This window comes from Rattus norvegicus, chromosome 1 (genome assembly GCF_036323735.1).
Source record: "Rattus norvegicus strain BN/NHsdMcwi chromosome 1, GRCr8, whole genome shotgun sequence".
Classification (NCBI taxonomy): Eukaryota; Metazoa; Chordata; class Mammalia; order Rodentia; family Muridae; genus Rattus; species Rattus norvegicus.
Genome location: NC_086019.1, coordinates 49,258,429 through 49,282,670, shown reverse-complemented (window position 1 = coordinate 49,282,670; position 24,242 = coordinate 49,258,429). Strand labels below are relative to the sequence as shown.

General features: G+C 48.6%; 1 protein-coding gene across 3 annotated transcripts in view; it reads right to left on the bottom strand.

Moving 5' to 3' along the window:
- Positions 1-24,242, bottom strand: part of Tmem181 (transmembrane protein 181) — a 54,322-nt gene that overhangs the window by 7,574 nt on the left and 22,506 nt on the right. For all 3 annotated transcript variants that reach the window (XM_039088223.2, XM_039088219.2, NM_001130939.1), the window contains exons 3-12: positions 15,928-15,983; positions 13,296-13,386; positions 11,649-11,770; positions 6,653-6,763; positions 5,468-5,548; positions 4,108-4,207; positions 3,431-3,561; positions 3,174-3,265; positions 2,042-2,099; positions 418-520 (exon numbers count right to left, since the gene is read on the bottom strand). In XM_039088223.2, coding sequence (XP_038944151.1) covers positions 418-520; positions 2,042-2,099; positions 3,174-3,265; positions 3,431-3,561; positions 4,108-4,207; positions 5,468-5,548; positions 6,653-6,763; positions 11,649-11,770; positions 13,296-13,386; positions 15,928-15,983 — 945 coding nt within the window. The remainder of the gene's footprint in view (positions 1-417; positions 521-2,041; positions 2,100-3,173; positions 3,266-3,430; positions 3,562-4,107; positions 4,208-5,467; positions 5,549-6,652; positions 6,764-11,648; positions 11,771-13,295; positions 13,387-15,927; positions 15,984-24,242) is intronic.

Sequence of the window (24,242 nt, the reverse complement as noted above, 5' to 3'; positions counted from 1 at the left end):
TTCTTTTTTCAGGAGCTGGGGACCGAACCCAGGGCCTTGCGCTCACTAGGCAAGCGCTCTACCACTGAGCTAAATCCCCAACCCCACCTCAGAATTTAAAACACAAAACCAAAAACCAAAGCAACCTCTGGGCAGGCCCTCACCCTGGCACGCTCTATGCCTGTTCCACTGTGGCAGGGCCCGGGACAGTGGTTTCTGGCAGAGGACCGTCAATCTTGTGTCTTGCCCTGGTCAAGGGCAGTGTTATTAACGAGCCTTACTGGCCCCTGGCAGCTCACATAGCTCTGAGGTACTAGGGACCACTGACTTCTACTTTAAAGGGTTCTCTCCAAACTGTCAATCCTTCCTGAGGAATCTCATGGCTTTTCTAGGGACAAGGGTTTCTGGGTGCCCCGTGCTTCCCGGAGTGTCACTCACCCACGTAAGGCATATGACGGAGCTCGGAGCATGCCCGCACTATCAAGAATAGTAGGTATAAAATGTATACAGCAGCCACCACCATGAAGAAGACCTTCATGCCCTGGGAAAAAGGAGGTGGGTGAGGTTGAGAATAGGCCTTGGAGTGTGTGTCACAGGTGTCTAAGCCGGGTGTGATTAGAAGGGTCCCAGAGCCTTGGGTCACCCTCACTGCCCCAGCATCAGCAAGGGCTCCCCAAGCACAGGCATCTCACATCAAGATCACAGAAACTCAAGCACAGTGCTTTGCCTAGAACCCAAGGTCAGAGTGCTGAGCAACTGGTAGCAGCTGACGCCTTTGCCTGTGGTAGACCCTGACCCGTGCTGCTGAGGACAAAGGTCATGCTGACAGGACCTAGGGCTGCACCCAACTGGTACTCATATAAGTCTTTGACTATTCTGGACTTTGGAGTTCCTGAGGTAGGAGGGGCTGAATGGAAGGTTCTACAGGACCTAAGCTGTAGAGCTTAGGTAGAGTGTGGGAGCATTCTCTTCCACACTTTGAAGATGGGAAAGCCCTTGTCCGAGGGTCGGAGGTCAGTGGCTGCCTTGTGCCCTCCTCACTGAGCCTGCCTGCCCATGAGGCTCCTGTGGGTAGGACTTTCTACACCTTTCCTGTCCTCTCTGAAGCAGAGTCCCTCTCTCATGGTCACAGCATCGAGGCTGGGACTGCAGGTCAAAGATCAGGGTTCTGCTTTTGCTGTGGAAGAACCTTCAGTCTAGTTCATTTCCTCATGAGGGGTTGGGGCAGGACATCTGTTCCCAGCACCCTGGCAGTCTTTGATACCGGCTGCTGTGGCCTTCAGTAAAGGGTGCAGGTTGCTCAATGTTCTTGAGCCCTCACCAGACAGCCTGGCTGGGAAGGGAAGGGCTCACTGACAATTCAGGATTCAATCCTGCCTGCGCCATTTGGCCACGAGCCCTACATCCCTTAAGTGATGGAAGAGATTCCATTACTGCCCCATTTCATAGATGAAGAAACATAGGGGGTTACTCACCAGTAGAACCTGTAATGGCCTGGGCTGCATACCCTTGCAGTCTAACTCCTAACTCTGCAGCCCTCCTTCCTGCCTCAGTTTCCCACAGAAATAATGAACCAGGTCAGACAAGCACAAAGGCAGCAGCAGATTAGTCTGTCACCACCAGAGTTCACTGACCACAGCTGACTCTTCCTTGATCCACGCAGAAAACCCCTTGAAGCTCTGGCCTGCCTACAGCTGGCTCCAAGCCCCCTCCCTGCAGTACTGACCCCATTTCTAAGCTAAGCTCCTCCAGAGTACCTCACTCCAGGCCCCTCACCCCAGAGTCTTCCTCCTCTGGGTTCCCCAGTACCTAGACCAGCCTTCTTCCCCAATCTATTGCCCTCTCTGGCTGAGGTCCTCATGCCTATGTGGCAAGCACTCGACCAAATGAGCCCTCTCCCCAGCCTATATGCTTACTTCCCCCCAGATCTTCCTCTCCTGAACTATATTCCTGTTTAAACAGCCATTTGGAAGCTAATACCAACAGTGTGATTAACGTTACAAAACCAGGCACTTCGTAAAAGAAGATCAGCAAGGCCTGAGTCTTCATGAATACTGCTCACCTGAAAGTTTCCGGTGTCAACCCGATACTGGTACATGGGGTCATTTAATTCATTAAATCTAAAAGGATGGTGTTGAAAACAGGTTAATAAGAGAGCCTACTCTGTACCTCATACCTTTCCTGACTTGGGGTTTTCTTTCATTTGCTTTTTTGCTTATACAGCACTTGCTACAACCACTGGAGGATTTTGAAATAGCAACCCTACATTTTACACGGAGGAAGTATCCAGCACTAAGCCATGGGGCATGGGCCTACCAGGTCCATCCTCAGCCCACGGTGCAGGTACAGCAGAGCCCATCCCTCATGCAGCTAAAGGGCCATCTTGTTAAAGGATTTGCTTTCTACATTATGTGTTCTTGAGGGCCGTGTGCACACTGAGTGCGGTGACTGTGGAGCCCAGAGGTGTAGGATCCCCTGCAGCAGGTCGTAGGTGGTTCTAAGCCACCTGATATGAGAGCTGAGAGTCCACTTGGGATCTCTGGAAGATTATGTTAACTGAGTCATCTGTCCCGCCCCAGGAGCTATTTCAATGGCATACCCAGGCGTGGGAGGTGGAGGAAGGCAAAGCAAGAGAACTAGATAGTGTGTAAATATAAAGTGTGTGAGCTTAAATCTCAGAATCAGCACTGGCACAACACCTAAGCTTCGGGGAAGTACACACATGCCACAGAACTGGTCAGGGCCACTGTGGCACGAATGAAGCATGGAAAGCCACAGGCAAATCATGCTGGGTCAGGGGCTGAGCAGTGTCTCTGGGGAGCTGGGCAGTGATGTGCAGCAGGGCTATTGACAGAAGGGGTGTGGGTCTAACCAGGATCATCCGAGTCTAAGCAGGGTCAGGCTTGAAGCTCTGCAAGATCGGAAAGCCATGCAGGGAACCCAGATGTCTGCTGGGATAGTCCTGGGTGCTGTTCCAGCAAACCGTCATTCCTTGCTGAAGAAGCCTATGATTACACAGGCTTTCTCGCTTCCTACTGAGGCTAGATGACCTTTTTGATGCAAGCCACACAAGCCAAGCCAATGCCTTGGATCCAGTTATCTGACTGCTGGGGCAGATGCTGTCATGGTCCAACCCACCCTCTGTTGTCAGCACTTTAGAGCACTGACGTTTCACATCCAGAAGCACTACTCACGTTTGCCATATTCCCAGCGTAACAGAAGCCAGCCACAGCAGTCCAACGATGAAGAATTTAGGCAAATAGAAAGTTAAACATTTTCTTTCTCCCTAAAAACAAACAGAAGGAAAAAGTAAGATGTTCAGCAAACAGCCTCTTACTCTAACAGAACACAGGAAACCTCAAACACTTCCACATAGCACGTCCCTGCGATGCAGTGTAGGCCACAGAGGATCTCACGGGACCACTCGTTCGGAGGTTGTCTGTCTGCTTACCTGGACCCGTATCCCATGATACACGCAGAGCCAGAAGAGCAGCAGGGCACACAGGAACAGAGACTGGAAGAAGTCGTCCAGCATCCCTGGGAACCAGCTGTTCACCAGGAAGGAGAGTGGGAAGAAAGGGTCTGGAAGGGAGAAGACGGAACATTGACAAGAACGCAGCAGGCTGGCAAGCGCAGAGCCCCCGGCCGCTTTCGCGCTTAGAGCTCATTACCAAGATTTCCCCTGGTCAGAGCTCAAGGGCAGGTAGCAAACCAAAGGCGATTTTGTTTTCTGAATGTCTGAGAGGCATGGGACAGATTGCAACAGTGATTCCAACAGAGAGCCATCTGCCCTGTGTCAATTCCTCCTGCAGCCCGAGGATTCCCAGCACTGCAGCAAATGCTTTTTGGAGGGGGGACAAGGAAGAGACGGTGCACGGCACCTCTGCCAAGTTCCAAGACTGCTGCGTCTGCAGCTCGTCCAAGCTCTCTCTCCCCAGGAGCTTTGTGTCTCTTCAGGATCCAAGCATCTGCCATGGCCTGTCTCACGTGGGGCCCAGGGAATGTGCCCCAAATTTTCCTCCAGGGGCTCCCCTTAGACACTCCTGGGGACTCGGGCCAGGGCACCCTTCACGATGCCTGTCAGCTCAGAATCCGAGTGGAGAAAGTTGAGATAAAAATGGCACCCACCATTGTAGAGCAGCAGCAGTAGCAGGAGGACAGACATCCACTTCTGCTCGATGCCCCAGTCCCTCATGGAGAACTTGCGCAGGGAATGCACAAACAGGCACTGCAAGGCAAACGGCCATTGACTGTCTGCTGGGCCCCAGCACGGTGAGTCTCACCCCAGCGGGAGGCACCAGGCAGGATCCACGGGGCCAGTCCCATCAGTGATCAGTGACAGCCAAAACAAAAACGTGTGATTGTTGTGTGGTCACAGGTGAAATGGATCACACACACCCTTGCATTTCAGCTTGGGCCAACAGGCAAAGTCGTGCCACCCAGACGCAAGTGTGTCCTTAAACACCTCCATAAGTGTGTAGAGCCCTTGGGAAAAAATGTCTTTAAACAGCTTTCAAACACTGTACTCTGTGTTACATATAAGACTGCTATTCTTTCTCCCTGTCATCTAATAGAAGCTAATGATTTTCTGGGATGTCTGAATTTCCTGGCCTGTGTGCTGTTTTTCTCCCAGCAAGGCTATCTGCTGAAGTTCAGGCCCCTTCCCCATTTAAGAACACATTTAGGGCTGTGAACATCAATATTTAGGCTCCAGAAGAAGAATTCAGATAGCAGGTAGCTCTCCAAAAAAAAAAAAAAAAAGGGACTAAAGCATTTCTATGAGATCTGCTATGAGGGAGGCCAGTGGTCCACTTCATTCTCCATGGCCTTGGGCCTGACTCAGGCCCTGTTCCTACCACACTTTCTACAGCTTCACCACATGCCGATGTGCTGCTTTCCACTGTGGGTCTCTAACATGCCATGCACACGTTAGGTATCAGCTGGAGAGGCCTCCACACACTGTAAGACCTAACGCCTCGCTCCCCTCAGCACCAGGCGCCATCAGCCGCCAAGCAGCATGCTCGCTCTGTCTTCACGGCTGGGTTTTCTCAGCACCCTTCTGTGCTTTAGCGTTTTCTCCAAAGTGAGTGTGGGCACAAACTTCAGCTCCCAGAAGGCTTGCATTTGCAGAACCATTCCTCGGCAAGCTTTCAAAAGCCCAAAGACTCAAATGTTCAGGGTAAGAGCTGCATCTGCATCTGCACTGAGACTGTCACCCCAACACAGCCAGCCCCCTTCTATGAAGGCGAATGGTTAGATTACAGGGATGGGGATTCACAGGGCGCCAGTGGTCAGCAATGATCTCACACTACACAGAAAGATACTTCGTTCACTTTTTGTAGCGCAGCGTCTCGGCGCACACTGTTTAGTAATGCCCAGCCAGCCCACGGGAGGGTCTTGCTCCGAGCTTGGAGCTTGCTCTCTACTGACTGGAACTGCTCAGATCGGCGTCATCCTCAGTGACTGGGGCAGAGGCAACGCTACTCACGATGACGATGAAGGTGAGCACCACAAACACGAAGCGGAACCAGATCTCCAGCTGGGAAAACGCAGGGTTGTATGTCTTCCACTGAAACGGGAAACACGGGGGTGGGGACGGGGACAGACAGTGTCTGTGTGAGCACGCCATGTGCAAGACACCAAAAGGCAGATCTGCACCAGAAGGGGAAACACCTGACTCCCAGAAACAGTTCTCCCATGGTGAGGGCCCAGGGAAGACACAGAATCACAGCCTAGAGTGGGGAATATGGAGGCATGCCCAGTTACTAGTAACAATTAATGAGGAGTTTAAAATGCTGATTCTAGGGCTGGAGAGATGGCTCAGTGGTTAAGAGTACTGACTGCTCTTCCAGAGGTCCTGAGTTCAAATCCCAGCAACCACATGGTGACTCACAAGTATCTGTAATAGGATCTGATGCCCACTTCTGGTGTGTCTGAAGACAGCTGAAGTATATTTATATATAATAAATAAATCTTTTTAAAAAAGCGCTGTTTCCTTCTGTTGTCTCACGTGTTGCAAAATTTTAACAAATTTTATTTCTACATTAAAAAACAGGTCAATGGGGCTGGAGAGATGGCTCAGAGGTTAAGAGCACCCGACTGCTCTTCCAGAGGTCATGAGTTCAATTCCCAGCAACCACATGGTGGCTCACAACCATCTGTAAAGAGATCTGATGCCCTCTTCTGGTGTATCTGAAGACAGCTACAGTGTACTCATATATAATAAATAAAATAAATATTTAAAAAAAATAAAAAATAAAAAACAGGTCAAAAAATTTATCAACACTCTCCTGAAAGGGTTTTAAGTGGTGAATCTAGCGGATAAATTATCATTCAAATTTTAAGTTTTCTATCAAAAGTCAACCTTCACTAGAAAATGCCAATCTCTACGGGCAAAGAAACAGACTTGTGTAAGATCTGAGTGTGGGAAGCATCTCCTAAAATACTTAAGTAAAAGACGTGAGCACAAATCTGCAACTATAAAGTCATGGCAGCTCAGCGTCCGCTGGGCTGGCCAAGTGTACCCTGGCTTCTCCAGTTCTGGGCTGTTTGTTTAAGCTATTCTTCAGTTCTACAGACTTAAAAAACTGTATGGTTTCCAAAATAAACTGTACGAGGCCCTGATGCTTCAAACAAGGGAGCCACAGAAGCTCGCATCTGGCCGCGTACTCACTGTGAAGTTCATCTCCTTGATGGGCTGGTTCAGGTGCTCAAATCCCACAGTCACTCTGTACTGCGTGTAATTCAGGTAGCCAAGGTGGGCCACAATGATTTCTGCGCATTTCTGAAAGGAGGAGGTCCATGTCACAAAAGCACACGAAGAGGACCCTTCCCACCCACAAGCTTAGAGTGACTCATTCAACAACAGATGAGCAGAACGCAGCATCTTGGGAGAACTCGCCAAAAGCTCAGAGAACGTCAGCAGACGCCAGGCAAGGACGGTTCCTAGAAAGCAAGCACCCAACGGGCCTTTCGTGATTTACAGTGGTTGGAATCAACCTCCTGCCCATGACAGAAAGACAATACATCAGCTCCTTAGAGAGGCTAACTCTTCAAGGACAGAAGCCTGGCCGGTCGGTAATCTACTACTGCCCAGCTTAGCCAGCAGACAAGTGTCACAACCCTCTGTGTCTTGGGCCCACACTGCAATTCTGTGACCTCTCAGTGTGAGAACCATAGCCGCTTCTCACTTTCAGCCTCCTGTTTCCTACCCAGATCTCCTCCCCTCATGCCTTCTCCACAGCAGAAGCCAAGGCTGCAAGCCGTAGCACTGGATGGTGTGGACGGCAGATGCGGATGCTTCATGGTCTACCGAGTCCCGCGCTCAGTCCTTCAGGATTAGGACTTGGGGCAAACCGCACCCTGGCATGTGGCTGTGCAGCCGACAAAGGCCTGAGATCACTCTCTACCACAGCTCTGCTCCGACACTACCACAAGGACCTTCACCTGCTCCGTCATTGGACAGTCGCACTCCCTCTTGCAATGAGTGCCTGTGGCTTCCAGCATGGCGCCCAAAATGTACACAGAACTACAACTGGTCAAAGCACACCAAGTATCAAATGCCCGAGGTCATGGCAAGAGGACAGCCCAGTGCTTTACATAAGAGGCCTTCGAAATACAGGAGAGCAATGGTGCAGTGGGCTGGCTGCCACTAACACTGCTCAGCCTACAGGACAGGGGGAACGCAGAGGAGAGAGGGTGCAGAGGCAGAAGGTGACAAGGGCCTGCAGTAAGAGCCCCACAGCCGGCTGTGCCGCCCCTCAGTGGGCACAGGGACTGAGCGCTTTCACTGACCCATCCCCCAGCCGCGCAGGAGTCACCGGGAGTTACTCCCTCGGATCAACTTTCCTTTCTTGAGTGGCTTCCCACCTCCTCAGTGCTGGCTGGCTGCCCTCCCAACGTGTCTGGTTCACATCCTGAAAGCCAAGCTCCCCTTTCTGCTGTGACTGACAGTCACAGGTGTAGCTAAGGACCCCATGTCAGTAGCTAAGGACCCCGTGTCAGTAGCTAAGGACTCCATGTCAGTAGCTAAGGACCCCGTGTCAGTAGCTAAGGACCCCATGTCAGTAGCTAAGGACCCCATGTCAGTAGCTAAGGACCCCATGTCAGTAGCTAAGGACCCTGTGTCAGTAGCTAAGGACTCCATGTCAGTAGCTAAGGACTCCATGTCAGTAGCTAAGGACTCCATGTCAGTAGCTAAGGACCCTGTGTCAGTAGCTAAGGACCCTGTGTCAGTAGCTAAGGACTCCATGTCAGTAGCTAAGGACTCCATGTCAGTAGCTAAGGACCCCATGTCAGTAGCTAAGGACCCCATGTCAGTAGCTAAGGACCCCGTGTCAGTAGCTAAGGACTCCATGTCAGTAGCTAAGGACCCCGTGTCAGTAGCTAAGGACCCCATGTCAGTAGCACACCAGCTCACCTTCTATGAGCCAGCAACACTTCTCGCAACTAGAAGAATCTTCTCCAATTTTCATGGAGAGTTTTACCTTTTTTAAAAGATTAATTGTATCTGTGTGTGTTAGCATGACATCCCTTGGAGCTTGGGTCGCGGGAGGTTGTGGGACCCCTGATGTGGGTGCTGGAGAGTGAACTCAGGCCTCTGGACCTTCACACGAGCCCTCTCTCCGGCCAGAGGCTGTTCATTAGGAGTGACAGCTCCGGCCATATGTACTGTCACAGGCGCCACACTGAAGCTACCTGAAGATCTGCAGATCCCAGGTTCAAGCCACACCCTGAGTGACTGCAAAGTGCCTGGCAAAAGGACCAAAGCGTCCTCACCACCTCAGGGGGTTAGTCTTTTTTTGTTAACAAGAGGCCTCAAGAGGTCACAGTCATTGTCCAGACTGATACAGAAGCTAAGTGGAAGGAACAGGATCTAAGCTGGTTTTTTATCCAGAAGCCCTCTGGTGCTCTTCTGGGTTAGTTGTTTTTGTTTTTAAATATCAAATTAGCAATAAGGGCTGGGGAGGTGGCTTGGTGGAGAAAGTGCACGAGGGCGAGAGTTCCAATCTCTACCTCCTCTGATCCCTTGGGTGGAGGACACTGGATCCCTGGATCCTTAAAGCAAGGCTGCCTATGGTGAGCTCCGGGTTCAAACAGGCAGACTTAAAATACATAAGGGCAGAATGGCTGCGGAGAACACTAATACTAAACTGTGATCTCTACGTGCATGTATATAAACACGCAGATACCGTTCAGACATACACATGAAGAGATGTAAAACCAGAGTATCCACCTAACAAAGATCCCTTGTTCCTTGAGTTAGGACCATTTCCCTGCAGCTGTAAGAGGATTAAAGAGGTGAGCTGTTCCCAAATCCCGACCAGTGTAAACTGGTGCAGTTACCCCAGGAACAGGAAGGACCAATGCTGTGGTGAGGACATCCCAGGAGCAGTGAGAACCCTCAGCCCCCAGACAGCCCACTCTCTTTGAAAGAAATGCCTCCTGTCTGCAAGCCAGGGTGACAGTCATGGCGGCTGTGGAACCAGTACTCATTGAGCAGTTGTGTGTCCCATTCTAGTGGCCAAAGGGATCTCACTCATTCCTGCCTGGGGCTGCAAAGAGGTCTTTGGGACTTCCACACACGTCATCGTCATTATTCAGAATTGACTGTGTGCTTCCTGCACACAGGATGGTGAGGACACAGGAGGACCTTGATCCTGGTGACTTTCCCAGAGCAGGCAGGAAGGGCTTAATCCCCACAGAGGAGAATGTGTTCCAGAAATGACTCAGGCCGCTTGCTTAGGTGGGAGGAGGGACAGTGGGTGGGGTGGGGTGTCAGTTATTTCTCCAATGCCACCTTGCCTGTGATGGGCATGGCTGGGGTTACTGAGGTGAGAGGGTCACTTCACCCACGCAGCACCCTCAGGCCAGCATTCTAAACCCTGTGAAAGAAGAGGACTGGCCAGTGCACAGGAGTCCTTCTCTGCTCAGATTTCTCCTTGCCAGGAGAATCAACTGTATTTTTACTGCTAGTAACTCAGCAGACTGCATGTGGTTAAAGCCACACAGGCTTCTGGATAAAAGAGCACCAGAGGGCTTCTGGATAAAAAACCAGCTTAGATCCTGTTCCTTCCACTTAGCTTCTGTGTCAGTCTGGACAATGGCTGTGACCTCTTGAGGCCTCTTGTTTCTTCTTTTATAAAACAGAATTTGATAGTCGCTCCTACCCTGTGGACCTCCTGTGAGGATAATGAGTGGCATAGAGAAGCCCTCAGCGTGAAACCTTGCAGCCCATGCCAGCATCCCTTGTTTAGTGAGTCCTCTCCTCAGCGCCCTGCCTGTTCTGACCCTCTCCAAGTGCTACTGCTGCAGGAACCTGTTCAATCACGATGTGGCTCCTGGAAGTTGCCAAGGATGGGGGTCTGAGTTGCTGGCTTCTAAGGAGAATGCTGTATGAATGATGTGAGAGTTATTCTTATGCTGGATCCCATGGCCACACACTATATCCCAGGGTGGATGCCTAAAAAAGTAGTCCGTGACCCCAAGAAGCCTGGCACTCTGCCCCCATTCACAGATGGATCAGAGCTTTCCACATCCAGGATAAACCATCGGAAGCTTCGGACAGCAGGACTAACCCTAGGTCAGAGGCAGAAGTTCATCTGGAACTTGACCCTCCACATTGCCTACAGACAGCAATCAGCAGGTACCCCATGGTCTCAGAGTTTGTGGCCGACTGAGTGTGCATGCACACGTGCATATGTATGTTTGTGTGTGTGGTTACATGAGATTAAGAGGCTTCTGTTCAGCAAAAGAAACAATCACTGAGTGAAGAGACAGACTACAGAATGGGGGGAGGGGCAAGGCGGGGGTGGTGCTTTGCCAACCACACATCAGACAGGAATTATTACTGCAGAGAATCACAAAAGCTAATGACCAAACCCCAAACCATCCAGTTAACAATGGGACTGAAGAACAGAACACAGAGCTCTCAAAAGAAGAAACATAAATGACCAATGTGTCATCAGGGACAGGCAAATTTAAAGTGCTCTGAGAGTCCGTCTTAATCATCGAGGCAACAAAGTCCCACAAGTGTTGGTGAGAAAGGGGAGCTACGTTCACTGCTGGCTGAGTGAAGACCACAGCCGCCACTCACACCCACGTGGGAGGCCTTCAAACAACTGACACTACAGCCGCCAGATGCCCAGTGTAGCACGCCTGGGATGTGCCAGCAGGACCTCAGTTAAGACACCACCGAGAGACACGTGCACAGCCATGTTTACTGTTGCAGCATTGAAAGGCGCCAAAGGCAGCCAAGCTCAACACCGACCAACAGAGGACGAGGGAAAAGAAATGCAGCATATACACTTACTGGAGTTTTATGAACAATAAGGAAAATGAAATCATGAGGTGCGTGGAAAGTAGATGTGACCGGAAAGCCTTACACTCAGCCATAACAGCCAGACTGCGAATGATAAATAGTGCCTGCTTCAGACGCAGAGCCTAGACTTAAACTTATGTACCTGAGCTTCCACGCGTGTGTCTGTATGTGCTGTGCATGGGCCATAACACTAGAATGGGGTCATGACATGGGAGTACTGGTAAGGGAGGGAAGTGTAGGGACAGGAGCCAGGTGAGTGAGGGGGCGGTGGGCAAGTGTGTGTGCAGGCTGCAGGTCTGTGACAGCACTCATGGCTAATGACTGACTGTGGAGCATCAAACACACTCACCCCTGCACATGTGAGGGTCCTCGTCCGATTGTGAACTTTGTTATGGATGTACATTGTGGTTGCATCTTGAGACACACCATCGACTTTCACAGTCATGGGAAAGCTGGTTTGAATAGATGTTTCTACAAGAGAGAGAAACTTGTTATCTGAGACCACTCGGGCACTCCCAGCAGCAGAGCCACCTGCTGACAGGAACATACAGAGAGCCCAGGAAGCATCCTCGGCCACGCCACTCCTCCCTCCATGTTGGAAAGCCCTTGCTACCTCCCACCATTGCTGAGGGCCTGTGTCATGTTGAGCCTGCATTTATGGCCCATCCATTTCACGTCACGTATGGGTGAATGGCTATGAAATGACCCTTTCATTCTCCTCACAGAGTCTTCAATTTATACCAAGATATAAACAAATCTCTATTTCCGACTAAAATTTCTCTAATTATATTCCTATTATAAAAAAGAGAGCAGGGCTGTTGAAATGGCTCAGTGGATAAGGAAGCCTGCTGCTCCACCTGGCTAATCACCTCAGTTCCGTAGCAAGGATGTACGTAGAAAGAGAGGATCAACCCCCTCCAGCTGACCCTTGACCTCCACACACACACACACACACACACACACACACACACACACACACACACACACACATTTTCTCTCAAATAAATACATGTGGTAGATTTTTAGAGAGAGAGAGGTGGAGACAGGTGGGGACATTTTGGAGAGATGGTGTAGCATTTAAAAGGCCCGCTGGTTGGAACTGGAGTTCAGACCCTAGCACCCACATACAAGTGTCCCACACATGCCTATAACGCTAGCACCCTGGACAGAGGAGACAGGAGGAAGGCTGGGCCTTTCTGGCTTGCAGAAAATGTGAGCCCCAGGTTCAGGAAGAGGTCATGTCTCAAAAGAACAGGCAGAGGGTGACAGATGACCCGGATGCCTTCTGGCCTCTGTGCCAGCATCAAGTGCACACTCCCCACACATGTACACACAAATATTTAAATAGCAACGACAGTAACACACAAAGGTGGCTTCACAGAACAATCACAATCCCACTCCAATAACCAAAATAATGTTTTTTTATCCATTGTTTTTCTAGACCATCGTCTTAAACACATATATCCTGATATAAAATTTGTTTTTGCCTTTTCTCACTTCCTTTACTATGGTGAAGGGATTGTATTCTTTCTTAGTGTACCTCAGCTGATCAGAAACCACCCCCACTTCTCACTAGAATGAAGCATGGCTTGTGTCATAGAAGATGCAGAAGAGTCTCTGTCAGCAAGCGGGTGGGACTGCTCAGCAACTCCTTCCCTCGCAGCCAATTGGCTAGGCCGCCATGGGCAGAGGTAGCCCTGGTTTCTACCCCATAACATTCCCTTCTCCCCATGTCAGACTACCACATTACCAAGTATCCCTAGGGGTCAAAAGTGTGCCTTGGGGTGTCAGGACATCTCTCAGCTGTCCATACCCTACAGAGATGTACCCCGACTCACCCTAGGACAGCACAGAGGAACCTCCCATCTTTCCTTATGTAAGTCATGGCCATCTTTCCACACGTACCTGCCAGCATGTGCCCAGACCATGTAAAGCTTTTCCACCTCTTCAGAATGAGTTTATACTAAAACCAACAACAAGAAGCCACCCCAAATACCTTCTGAGGGCTCCAGTTCCACAACGCACGTCAGCCATAGCTGCTGGTTATATGTGGACAGTGGGTTTGAACGGATTTGAACTGGTTTTAGCTGAAGCAGAAGAAAAAAACCAAAGTGATCACATGACCTGTTCAAAGAATCACTGAATACCTCACCTTAACATATCAAACATTTTGCACACAGCTCCGCTCATGGGCCCTGACAGAGGTGGGTGGCTTTCTTTTGCAGAGCACAAGGAACTAGCTTCCTACAGAGGCCTGGCTGCGCTTCCTTCGTGCGGTGGTACAGGACAGCAGGGAACTGTCCATGTTCACAGTATCATGACTGGTTGCGGACGTCGCATCACTGTGGTGCTGTGACTGGGGGCGGACATCGCTGCCTAATGTTTGTTATTTCCAGCATTAGACAAGTCTCAACCTGCCTGCAGAGGGGACTGAGACGGTCATGTGACAATGGTCATCGATGGTGTCTGTCTCCTGTAGACATAACAGCGGTGTCCCATGGCAAAGGCTGTGGAGAAAGCTGGTGAAGGTGCCTACCTACACTTCCACAACCAGCACCATATGAAGGCCTCATCTGCAGAGGTGAAGGTCTCTCGTTTTCAGGCTGTCAGCGTCTCTACCAAACTTTCTGAGACCATACCTGACTGAAAGCCATTGGGGAGTGAAAAACTGTCAGAGGGGAGTGTTGTCTTTCTGAGGCAACATGTTTTCATAGAAACTCTGAGTTCCATGGGGTGATAGCTACTCTCACTGTCAGGGAAAGAGACCCTGAGAGGTAGGGTCTCACAACTGTCAAGAAACCTCATGGTGGTGCCTCTTCAAAATAGGCCCTCTGCCTCAAAGCTCAATACAATGACGAGTGCAAAGAGGCCTCGAAGGCTGACTACCCAGAGGTAGTTCCAAGGTGGCAGTGGCAGTTTTAGACCATACACAGTTTCTTTGCCCTTTTAGAAATCGTAAGGGAGCCAGGCAGTGTGGCAGAGGCAGGTGATATTTTATGAGTTCCAGACCAGTCTGATCTAGATATGAGGTTCCAGGCTAACCGAGGCTACAAAGGGGGACCTATGCCTCAAAACAAACGAGACTGTAAGAAGAGACCCTAATAGGTAGGCAGGTGGGAGACAGTGACATTGAAACCACACTGAGCATGGGCCCTGGGAAGACACAGGAGCATACCCAGCTAAAGCCTGGTTATAAATGATACACAGAGAGACCCTTGTTTTTGATAAAGGTGATGACAAATCAAGGTGCATTTAAATAGGGGCCAGCAGGCTTCATTTAAACTGACCTCATGCTGAGAATCCCAACCAACAATGAGAGCTGCTACTACTGGAACCAACCGGGAACAAGTCCTAACTTGGACAAACAGAGTGAAGAGACATAGAGTGCTTCCCTGCAAGCGTGGGCACCTGAGTTCCACTCTCTACCCCCACCGGCCTCCATTAAGCTGGGTGGTGCACAGTTGTAGTTCCTGCTCTGGGGAGGCAGAGGCAGGAAGGTTCCTCAGCTCACTGGCCGGCCAGCCTAGCAGGGAAGGCCAAATCCCAGTGAGAGGACTCTCAGCTCAAAAACAAACAAACAATAAAATAAAATAAAGAAACAAATAAAAAACCCAAAGACCAGCTGATTGCTTCTGAGAACCTCACCCTGGGGTTAGCCCATTGCCTCCACACACATGCACACACATGTACATATATACAAATTAAGCTTTTTAAACGGAAGGGTCAGATGCCCAAGTCATCATTGTTTAAACAGTGAGCGAAGCATGGTATCTGACAGGAGCTGTAAGGATGAGTTAAGGACGTTTGGAAGGGAGCTGTTTGGTAGTTGTGTCTGGGGGACACCAGTGTCCTTCCACCCCCACCCCACCCCAGACTCTGTGTTGTGGTTTGCCCTGGAGTTATCTGTATTTTGATGCTAATTCCACTGCCCCAAGGACAGCTGCCCAGCCACTTACTCAGGAATCAGGTGACTTCATCAAAACCTCTCCATTGAATTTGTAAAATACAGGTGAGGGGCAGGCACAGGACAGAAGGAGGCCTGTCATTGAAGGAGAAGGAAGAATGGGTGGGAGAGAAGTTTGAAGGAAGAGGAGGAGACTGGAAAGGAAAGGAGGAGAGGAGAGGGAGAAAGAGAAGCCATGGCAGGACAATGGAGGCTGAGGTTAAGATTCCGCTCTGTGTATTTAAAGGTTGTTATCAATGTTCTTAAGGGATGGATGGCACTGGGCTTTGTATGTTTAAGTGGGCAATTATATCTTATCAGTTGGGTCAAAGATTATTGTGTTGTGTGTTCTTTTATGTGACGGTTTGAGTGTAGGAAAGTGTGTGGTGGCAGGAGACACTGGGCTACCCCAGAGTTGGGATGTGTTTCCGCCAAGATAACTAGCAGATATCTTGGGGCACTGAGGTGTCAGACCAAGCGGGGTAAAAGATAACCTTACTTTTTAAAATTTTTTATATTTTTACAACAACAACAACAACACCGAGGACCCTAGACAAGGGAATTTCAGCTGACAGGACCCTGACTGTGAGACAAGAACTGGGCAGGCCCAGCAGTCAGGAGCCTCCCATGAGGGCTGAAGTGTATAGTGAACACCATCTGCTTCTTACAGCACAGTGCCTCTTACCTTTTTGCTATTATTCAGTGAAAAATTAGCAGCCGAAGTCTGGATCACTCTGGGTCCTGGAGCAACAGAGAGGAGAAGGGAGAGGGATGGAGAGGATAATTTACTGATTCTGTGATCAAATTAAATGCAAGGAAGACTTACACAGTCAACAGAGTGATCTCTTGTCCCTGGTCCTATTTTTAAAAGGAGATTTTATATAACCCAGCAAAACACCCAAACACAGTACACACTCTGCTGTGCGACACACTGGAAGGGCATTGAGGCAGGAGGACCAGCATACAGTGGTGGGATCTCCATAGACTCCCGCCCAGAGCTCTCATACGGTTCTTCTATTGTACATGGCCCCAGTGAAACATTACTAAGAAAAGACTAGTTAATGAACTCATCCAATTATTATCCCAGTCTTCTAGAAACACTAAACAGGGATGAAACATTGAGGCTTTTTTGAAATAAATGTTTCACTAAGTTCTTTCTCCCCAATTTTATTGTGATTAAAATACACACAGAGCCTACTATTTTGAGCATATTTTAGGATACAATTCAGCAGGATTCAGTAATCTGGGTTGTGCAGACACAGCCATCGATCCCTCTAGCTCTTCTTGTAAAACTCAGCACTATTAAGCTCCCCACTCTACCTCCCTCTGCCTGGCAGCCATCTCTGTGTACCTCAGCTAAGTGGTATCACACAGTATCATCTGTTTGTGACTGGTTTATTTAATTTAGTACAATGTCCTCATGACACACACAGTAATGTGCCTAAATTGCCTAATTTTTTCTCTTTACTTTTTTGTTTGTATATGTGCCATGGTGTGTACGTGGAGAGATCAGAGGACAACGCAAGGTAGTTGGTGCCCTCCTTTGGAGTTGGAGGCTTGGCAGCAAGTAGTGCACTGGCTTTACCCACTGAGTCATTGTTGTATAATGGTTTCCTGCAGGAAAGCTCTTTTAAATCAGTGGTTCTCAACTTGTCTGTGGGTTACAAACGACCCTTTCATAGGGGTCGCATACCAGATGTTTACAGTAGTAAAACTGCAGTTATGAAGTAGCAAGGAAAATAATTTTATGGTTGGGGATCACCACGACAAGAAGAACTGTGTATTAAAGAGTCGCAGTGTTAGAAAGGTTGAAAACCACTGCTTTAAACAGAAAGGTAAACAACTTGAAATAGCTTTGGGAAGTCCCTGAAACTGACCAGATTCACTAGGCCCCTCCCTGACAGATAAGCAAGAAAAGCTGAGAGCTCTTCTTAAAAGATGAGATCTCTACTCAAAGGAAGGAAGGCTGAGCTGCAAAAAAGAGACCAAGGAAGAGAGATGCTACAAAGATTTCTGACACGAGGCCAGCTGCCTGGAAGCAGCATAAACCCTAAGCAGCCTGGAAAAGATTTAGACCAGAATCGCCTGGGAAGGACACTCACTCTCCAACCTGTTGAGCCACCTGCAGGCTGTGCAGTGTGCTCCAAGTTTCTCAGCCATGAGCTGTCACCCATGCCAGGGCTGGCCTTGGTGATGCAGCCATTTTTGAGCCATTTCTGCCTTCATAACCCCTCACCTATACTCCTGTAATGAACCCCAGTTGGATCTGGTAGTATCCTTTGGTCTGTCATGGGGCCGCTATCTGGGATGAGGAGGTCTGGGGTAAGGAGATATACGTGTTGCCTCTCCCCAGTTAAAGTTTTGTTACACAACAGACGTTTCAACTGTAGCACATGTTACACTGCTCTTGTCCACCTTGTGCCAACGGATGAGTGAGTTCACCACCGTAACTACCGTGGGTAACACTCCTCTGAACACAAGGATACAAATACCTCGTCATAACCCTGCCTTTCTTTAGAAACCACAAGGAGAATGTGAATGTTAACCACATGAGACTATCTGTATGGAATATTTGTTCTACCTTTTCTCTTTAACTTGCCTGTCATCTTTAGTGAGAGAATAAGGCTCCTATAGACAAAATAAGGTCTGTGTCATGAGATTTGTGTATGTGTGCATGTGCACACACAGGTGTTATGGAGTGTGTGTGATGGACACATACAGGAGAGGTGCAAACACCCACGGACATGTGTGTGCAGAGACCAGAGAAGAGCATCAGGTGTCTTCCTCTCTCACCTCTGATATTGGTCTCTGAGGCAGGGTCTCTCCCTGAACCTGGAACTCATATTATTCGGGTAGGAGGGAAGCCAGCAAGTCCCCAGTGGTTGCTTTGTCGCCATCTCTCCCACCAGCAGGACTGGGGTTCCAGGGAGGTGCTGGGATCTGAACTCGGGCCCTCATGGTTTCTCGGCAAGTGCCCTTAACCTCTGAGCCATCTCTCCAGCCCCTCATGTAGTGATTTCAATCTATTCTGGCCATCTCTGCCTTTTAATCAGAGAGTTTAATCACTGTATATTTAGTTACTGACTAGGAGGGCTCATTCTGTTTCCTCTGTGCTTCTGTTTCCTGCACATTTGTTCCCCATCAGCCTCCCAGCTTTTGTGTTCCTCACTTGACACCCAAAGTCATATTCTGACAGGAGTTTCTAACAGCTTAATACGTCAATACGTAAACACTTTGTCTCCTCTTTCAACTACTTTGACATACACATACAGACACACATATATCTAGACATAGAGACAGACAGACAGACACACACACACAGCTTGCACATTATGGGGGAGAATCAAGCCCACGGCCTTGAACGTGCGAGGCAGTCAAGTATTCTTCCACTTATTTGTTATTTTATATCCAAAACTGTAAAATAATGTTAGCAATTGAGTCTCTCATGTAGGAACCAAAGTGTGGACGTGCAAACTTACAGGATAGCAGCTTTCACATTCTGCACTGTAAACATGCAAGCCTCTAAGTAATGGGAAAATGAAAGCGGGCTTTCACACTGATGTCAGAATGGCATGAGCTTTTACAATTACGACTGCTGCCTGTGCAGGACTAGCTGTGTTTGAACCTGTGGCTCTACCTGCAGCACAGGTATAGTGGCAGCTATTCCCTCAGCACAGGTATAGTGGCAGCTATTCCCTCAGCACAGGTATAGTGGCAGCTATTCCCTCAGCCCCTTGGCTTTAGTTTCCTGGGAACATCTTCCTTTTTCATCTAGAGACTGGGTCTCACTGCATAGTCCTGACTGACCTCAGACACCCAGCTCTAGGAATACAGCCGTGAACCAGCACACTCGACTTCCCCCTCCCGTTTGAAGCACAGTTTGCAGGCAGGATTCCTGGTTGAGAACTCTTTCGGTATTTTCAGTCCATCTTCTGCCCAGTGTGACTGAGATGAGACGCGTGCTGGCGACCTCATGAAGGACTGCCTGTCTTCCCAGCTCCAGCGGGATTCGGTGTGCTGTGTGCTGTGGTGTCTTGGTGTGAGACTCTATTTTAGACCACTGGAGCTCAGTAAACTTCCTGCACGTCCATTTCACCTTTCATCCAAATCGGGAGTTATTTCCCTGCCTGTCTCCTCCTGAGACTCACAGCCTGTGCACTGCTTACTTGGTGGTGGCCCGAAGGCCCTGGAGGCTGTTTAATATCTCCAATCATCTTTCGTTCTGCTCCCCAGACGTAAATGTGGTGGTCAGCCTATCCTCAGGTTTGCTATGCCTCCCTCGGCTCGTTCCAGTCCGACTCGCCCTCCCAGTGGACTCTCAGCTCAGCTATGGCACGTTTTAGCTCCAGAAGTTCCTGTTAGTTTCTCCTCCCTTCCTGGCGTCTCCTCATGCTCTCTGGCTCTTTCCACATCTCCCTCTTATTTGTTAAGACAGCCACCACAGCCTCTGTCTAGCAGACGGGTCACGTGGTTTCAGGGACAGAGTCTGATGTTTTCTTTTTCCCTTGGTGAGCCAGGCTTTATCATTTCTCAGTCAGATGGTCTTTGAGGATAATGCTGGGCAGGGCCTCCCTCTCCTCAGAGGCTTTAGTTTTGCCCGGCTGGCTGCTCCTACTGTAGACATCGATGCTGAAGAGCAGCTGACAGGTTTTCTCCGGGTTTTTTTTTTTTTTTTTTGGTTCTTTTTTTCGGAGCTGGGGATCGAACCCAGGGCCTTGCGCTTCCTAGGCAAGCGCTCTACCACTGAGCTAAATCCCCAACCCCCGGTTTTTTTTTTTTTTCCTCCTGTCTGTGTGTTCCTCTGGTGACTGCCTAATTGTCCCTGACTGTCCTGTTCCTTTTGAATCTCCAAATGTGTTCAGTTTTGTTCCCAAGAGGAAAAAGGAGATGGTCTAGCTCTTTAAACTGCCTGGTGGCCTCGGCTAGATAAGGTAGGGTTACAACTGTGACGCACCAACTCCGAGTGCATCAACAATGACCACCTTGCCTTGCCTCTGTGCTCAGAAGCAGCTACTGGAGGAGCAGAGCTCAGGTCCCAGTTGGGGAGACAGGACCTTCTTGTTCTCCTTGGCTTACAAACTACTATACGCAGGCCGATTCAGAGTATGAGCCAAAGATGTCTGCATCAGGAGCTGCATGAGTATAAGGGGCTAGACTTGCTAAAACCAGTCACCATTTAATGTCTACTTCCTACCCAGGAAGCTACAGACCTCCAACAGACCCCAGAGTCCCAAAATAACCCATCCTTCAGATTCTGCTGCTGTGATTGGCCTCGTGTGGAAGCATACTCCTTCTACTCTATCATCTTCCCAGAGTTCTTAGCTTCTGATTCTTACTGTTCTTGTAGTGGTCCTTCAGGGCTTTTTGCCTTACGTGATTTTAAAATTAATTTACAGCTGCATTTGTCTAAAACATATTATTCTCACCAGGTATGATGGCACATGCCTTGATCTCAGGATTCAGGAAGCAGAAGCAGGCGGATCTCTGTAACTTTAATTTTTCTAAGCCTTCTTTTAATGACGGTTCTTAAATGCTTTAACCTCCCTTCTAGTCCACCACCAGAGGGAGTGGAAAAGAAAGGGTACAGGGGAGTGGACCTGTTTAAAGAGGTTCTTTAGAGCAACTCCCAGCTGCGCTGTAGGAAGTCAGCAGTTCAGTTCACAGGTCAGCAGTGGCAACCAACACTCCCGAACACTTCACAGACACACCAGCAGCCAGTTCAGTAGTGTCAGGAGAGCAGCAGTGGTGGCACAGGACGGCAAAGCCTCAGCCGAATCAACATGAGTTAGCAGGAAGGATTCGAACCAGCAGAAAGGCCAGGAACAGTTCTCAGTGAAGTGAAGATCAGCAAAGTGGTGCACAGATAGCTTCAGAAGCAAGCCACTTGGTCACTGTCCACTGAGTCCTCTTTATACATCCTTCAAACGTCACATGTCCTTCACAGGTCTTGCCTTAGCACATGCATCTGTCTCAGCTGACATCGCTCTGCCAATCAGCCCAAGTCTGGAAGCAGCAAGAAACCGCAGCACACCACCAGAAGCTTTTTGGTGGTTTCTCTCTATGGAGGCCCGACAAAAGGAGCTCAACTACACAATGTAAGGCGGATCAATATATGCGTGTCATTAGTGAAGAGTCCTTCATCACATGTCCTTTCACGTCTTGCTTTAGTAGTACATCCTTTCACCTGTGTCTGCTTCAGGGAAACACTCCTTTACATGTTTGCCCCAGCAAAACATCATCCAACACAACTGATTTTCCAAAGAACCCTTAAGTTTCCACTTCAGATCTCTATGAAGTGGCCAGCCTGATCTACATAGCAAGTTTTAGGTTAGCCTGGTCTACACAGTGAGACTCTCTTTTTAAAGTAAATTAAAAAAAATCATTCTCAGCTTATGATGCCAATTCTCTGGGCTGCCTCCATGGCTGCCCCAGCCTGCCACCAACAATCCTCCATCCACCTCAGACTGTGCTGGCGTAGTGTATGTACTTTGAACTGCACAACTTCATGTTTCAGAGCACTTGGGAATCCTGCAAGGATGTCTCCATTTAGGAAGAGCTTTCCAAGCAGACCCCACAACTAGTGCACTCGGAACCAGCACAGAACTGGCACCAGAAGAACCCAGACTCTAATCTGACTAGTCATTCTGGGCCCCAATTTCTACATCTGCAGAACAAAGTAGTAACACAATGGTCCCTAATCTGTCCCCTGCTCTCAATGTATCATTGTCACATAAAGCAATTAAGAAGAGAATGCTAACAGCAGTCAATTTCTTGTGTTAATCTCAGTGGGGCACAGGGTGCAGATGGCAAGGTGTTTGGTTAAACATGGCTGTCACAAGTCGGTGAGGGACTAATGGGTAAATCTCTCTCACGCTTCAGTCAATCAACTGAATAAAGCTGACCGCTCTACCCAGGGAAAGTGGGCAAAGACCTGAACAGCTAAGGAGAATTTGGTCTCCCATCTTCAGTAGGAACCTTAGTCACCTGCCATGAGAATTAGACCTAGACTGAGCGCACACAATCAAGCCCTTGGGTCTCAAGCCCCTGGACCCTGACTGATTCACTGGATTTCCTGGCTCCCATTCGCTGACTAGAGACCTGCAGATGTCTTAACCTCCTAATCGTGTGAGCCAGTTCCTTTACTTTACATAGATATAAGGATATTACCACATATGATTATATAATATATGCTATACCTCATAATTATATTACATAGCTAGCAATGTATTCTATCTAGTATATATGTGCTATGTTATATATAGTATATATTATATAGAATATATTATATCTAGTAATATTGACACTTATTTATATTGTAATTCACTTACACTTTAATTATAATTATAAATATATTACATATTTTATTGTATACAGTAATGAGATATAATTATAATATAGTGGGTACACATGAGTGCATATATGTGTGTACATACATATACATGCACGTGTTCCCTGTTGTTTCTCGTCTCTAGAAGACGCATGTAACCTGTGCGCGAGAGAAAGTGCTGAACCCTGTGTCCCTGTTGGCCTTGGGGCCTTACCGTCCACCTTCATCTCAGAGAAAAGGCTGGATACAGTGGGGTGTTTGAGACACGGTGGCTTGAGGAAACAGAACCTGGCTAATGTCCCCCTGAGGTTTCACGCAATACTAGTGCCTCCCCTAAGATGCAGGTGAGACAATGATGAGTCTTGGTAACAGTTATAACTGCTGTGCTTAATCCCTTACTGACTTAACAGCCAGGAGGAGGCGTTGTCTGTAGTCACTATGGTGACAACTGTGTCCTTTTCCTTACCACAAGGCAGGAAGCATCTTAATCTCCCACCCTGGGTTTCTGAGACACAATACCCCCGGGACATAACTAAGCCTTAATGCAATTCACACTCGGTGTTACATGCATCCTCGCATCTGTACCATCACCCAGAAGAGCTAATGCAAACCACCCTCAATGAACAAGCTATCTTACTTCAAAAGAAAGGAAAAGAAATGGAGGAGAATATTCTCTTGCCAAAGCTGGCTCCTGCTGCCCATGGTGGGGACAGGACATGGACCGCAGCCCCTGACATCTTGGGGAAACCATTCAGTTTCTGTGCCTTTGTTTTATGGCTATAAAAAAGAAAGTTGGGGGGCTGGGGAAACAGCCAGTGGGCCAAGATCTTGAGGTGCAAGTATGGGGACTAGACCTGACATCCCCAGTACCCAAGTAAATGCTAGGCAGGTCCAGGGACTTTTCTATAATGCCAGGGCTCAGAAGGCAGAGATGGCATCCCCACAGCAAGGTGGCTGGCTGGCTGGACTAGCTGAGTCAGTGAGCTCTGGGTTCAAGTAAGAGATCCTGCCTTAATATAGAAGGTGAAGAATAACAGAGAAAGACAGGTGACACCAACACACAATCTGACATCAACAATCAACATCTGGACACATACACACACACAATCTGACATCAACATCTTGATACACCCAGATACAAATAGACATCAATATCTGGACACACACAGATACAAACACAGACATCTGACATTAAGACATGGACAGATGGGGACACACACACCCACACACACACACACAACAACAACAACAACAACAACAACAACAACAACAACAACAGGTTAGCCTTCCCAGAGGATGTCAGAGCTACAGATTGTTGGACAGTTTTTAATGCCCAGTGCTCTTCACATGGCCCTGGAGTTTGGAGTGTCACCAGCTCAATCTCCCTTCGTGCTGGTCCCATTCCCCTAGACCCTCACATGGCCTGTATCCACCATAGACAGTGGGTTCTGGATTCCCTAGGACACACAAAAGACTCCAGAAATGTTTCAGTGGGCTACAAAGCAAGTTCGAAGCCAGGTTGGCTTATTTAAAAAGGAGGAGGAGAAGAAGAAACAGAGGAGGAGAAATAATAATAAATTAACATCTTATTATTACTATTGTTATTATTAAGCAAATAAAAGGCAAGTAGCAGAAGTTGCCAGCCCCACCAAACTGACCTAGGGCCCTGGCTG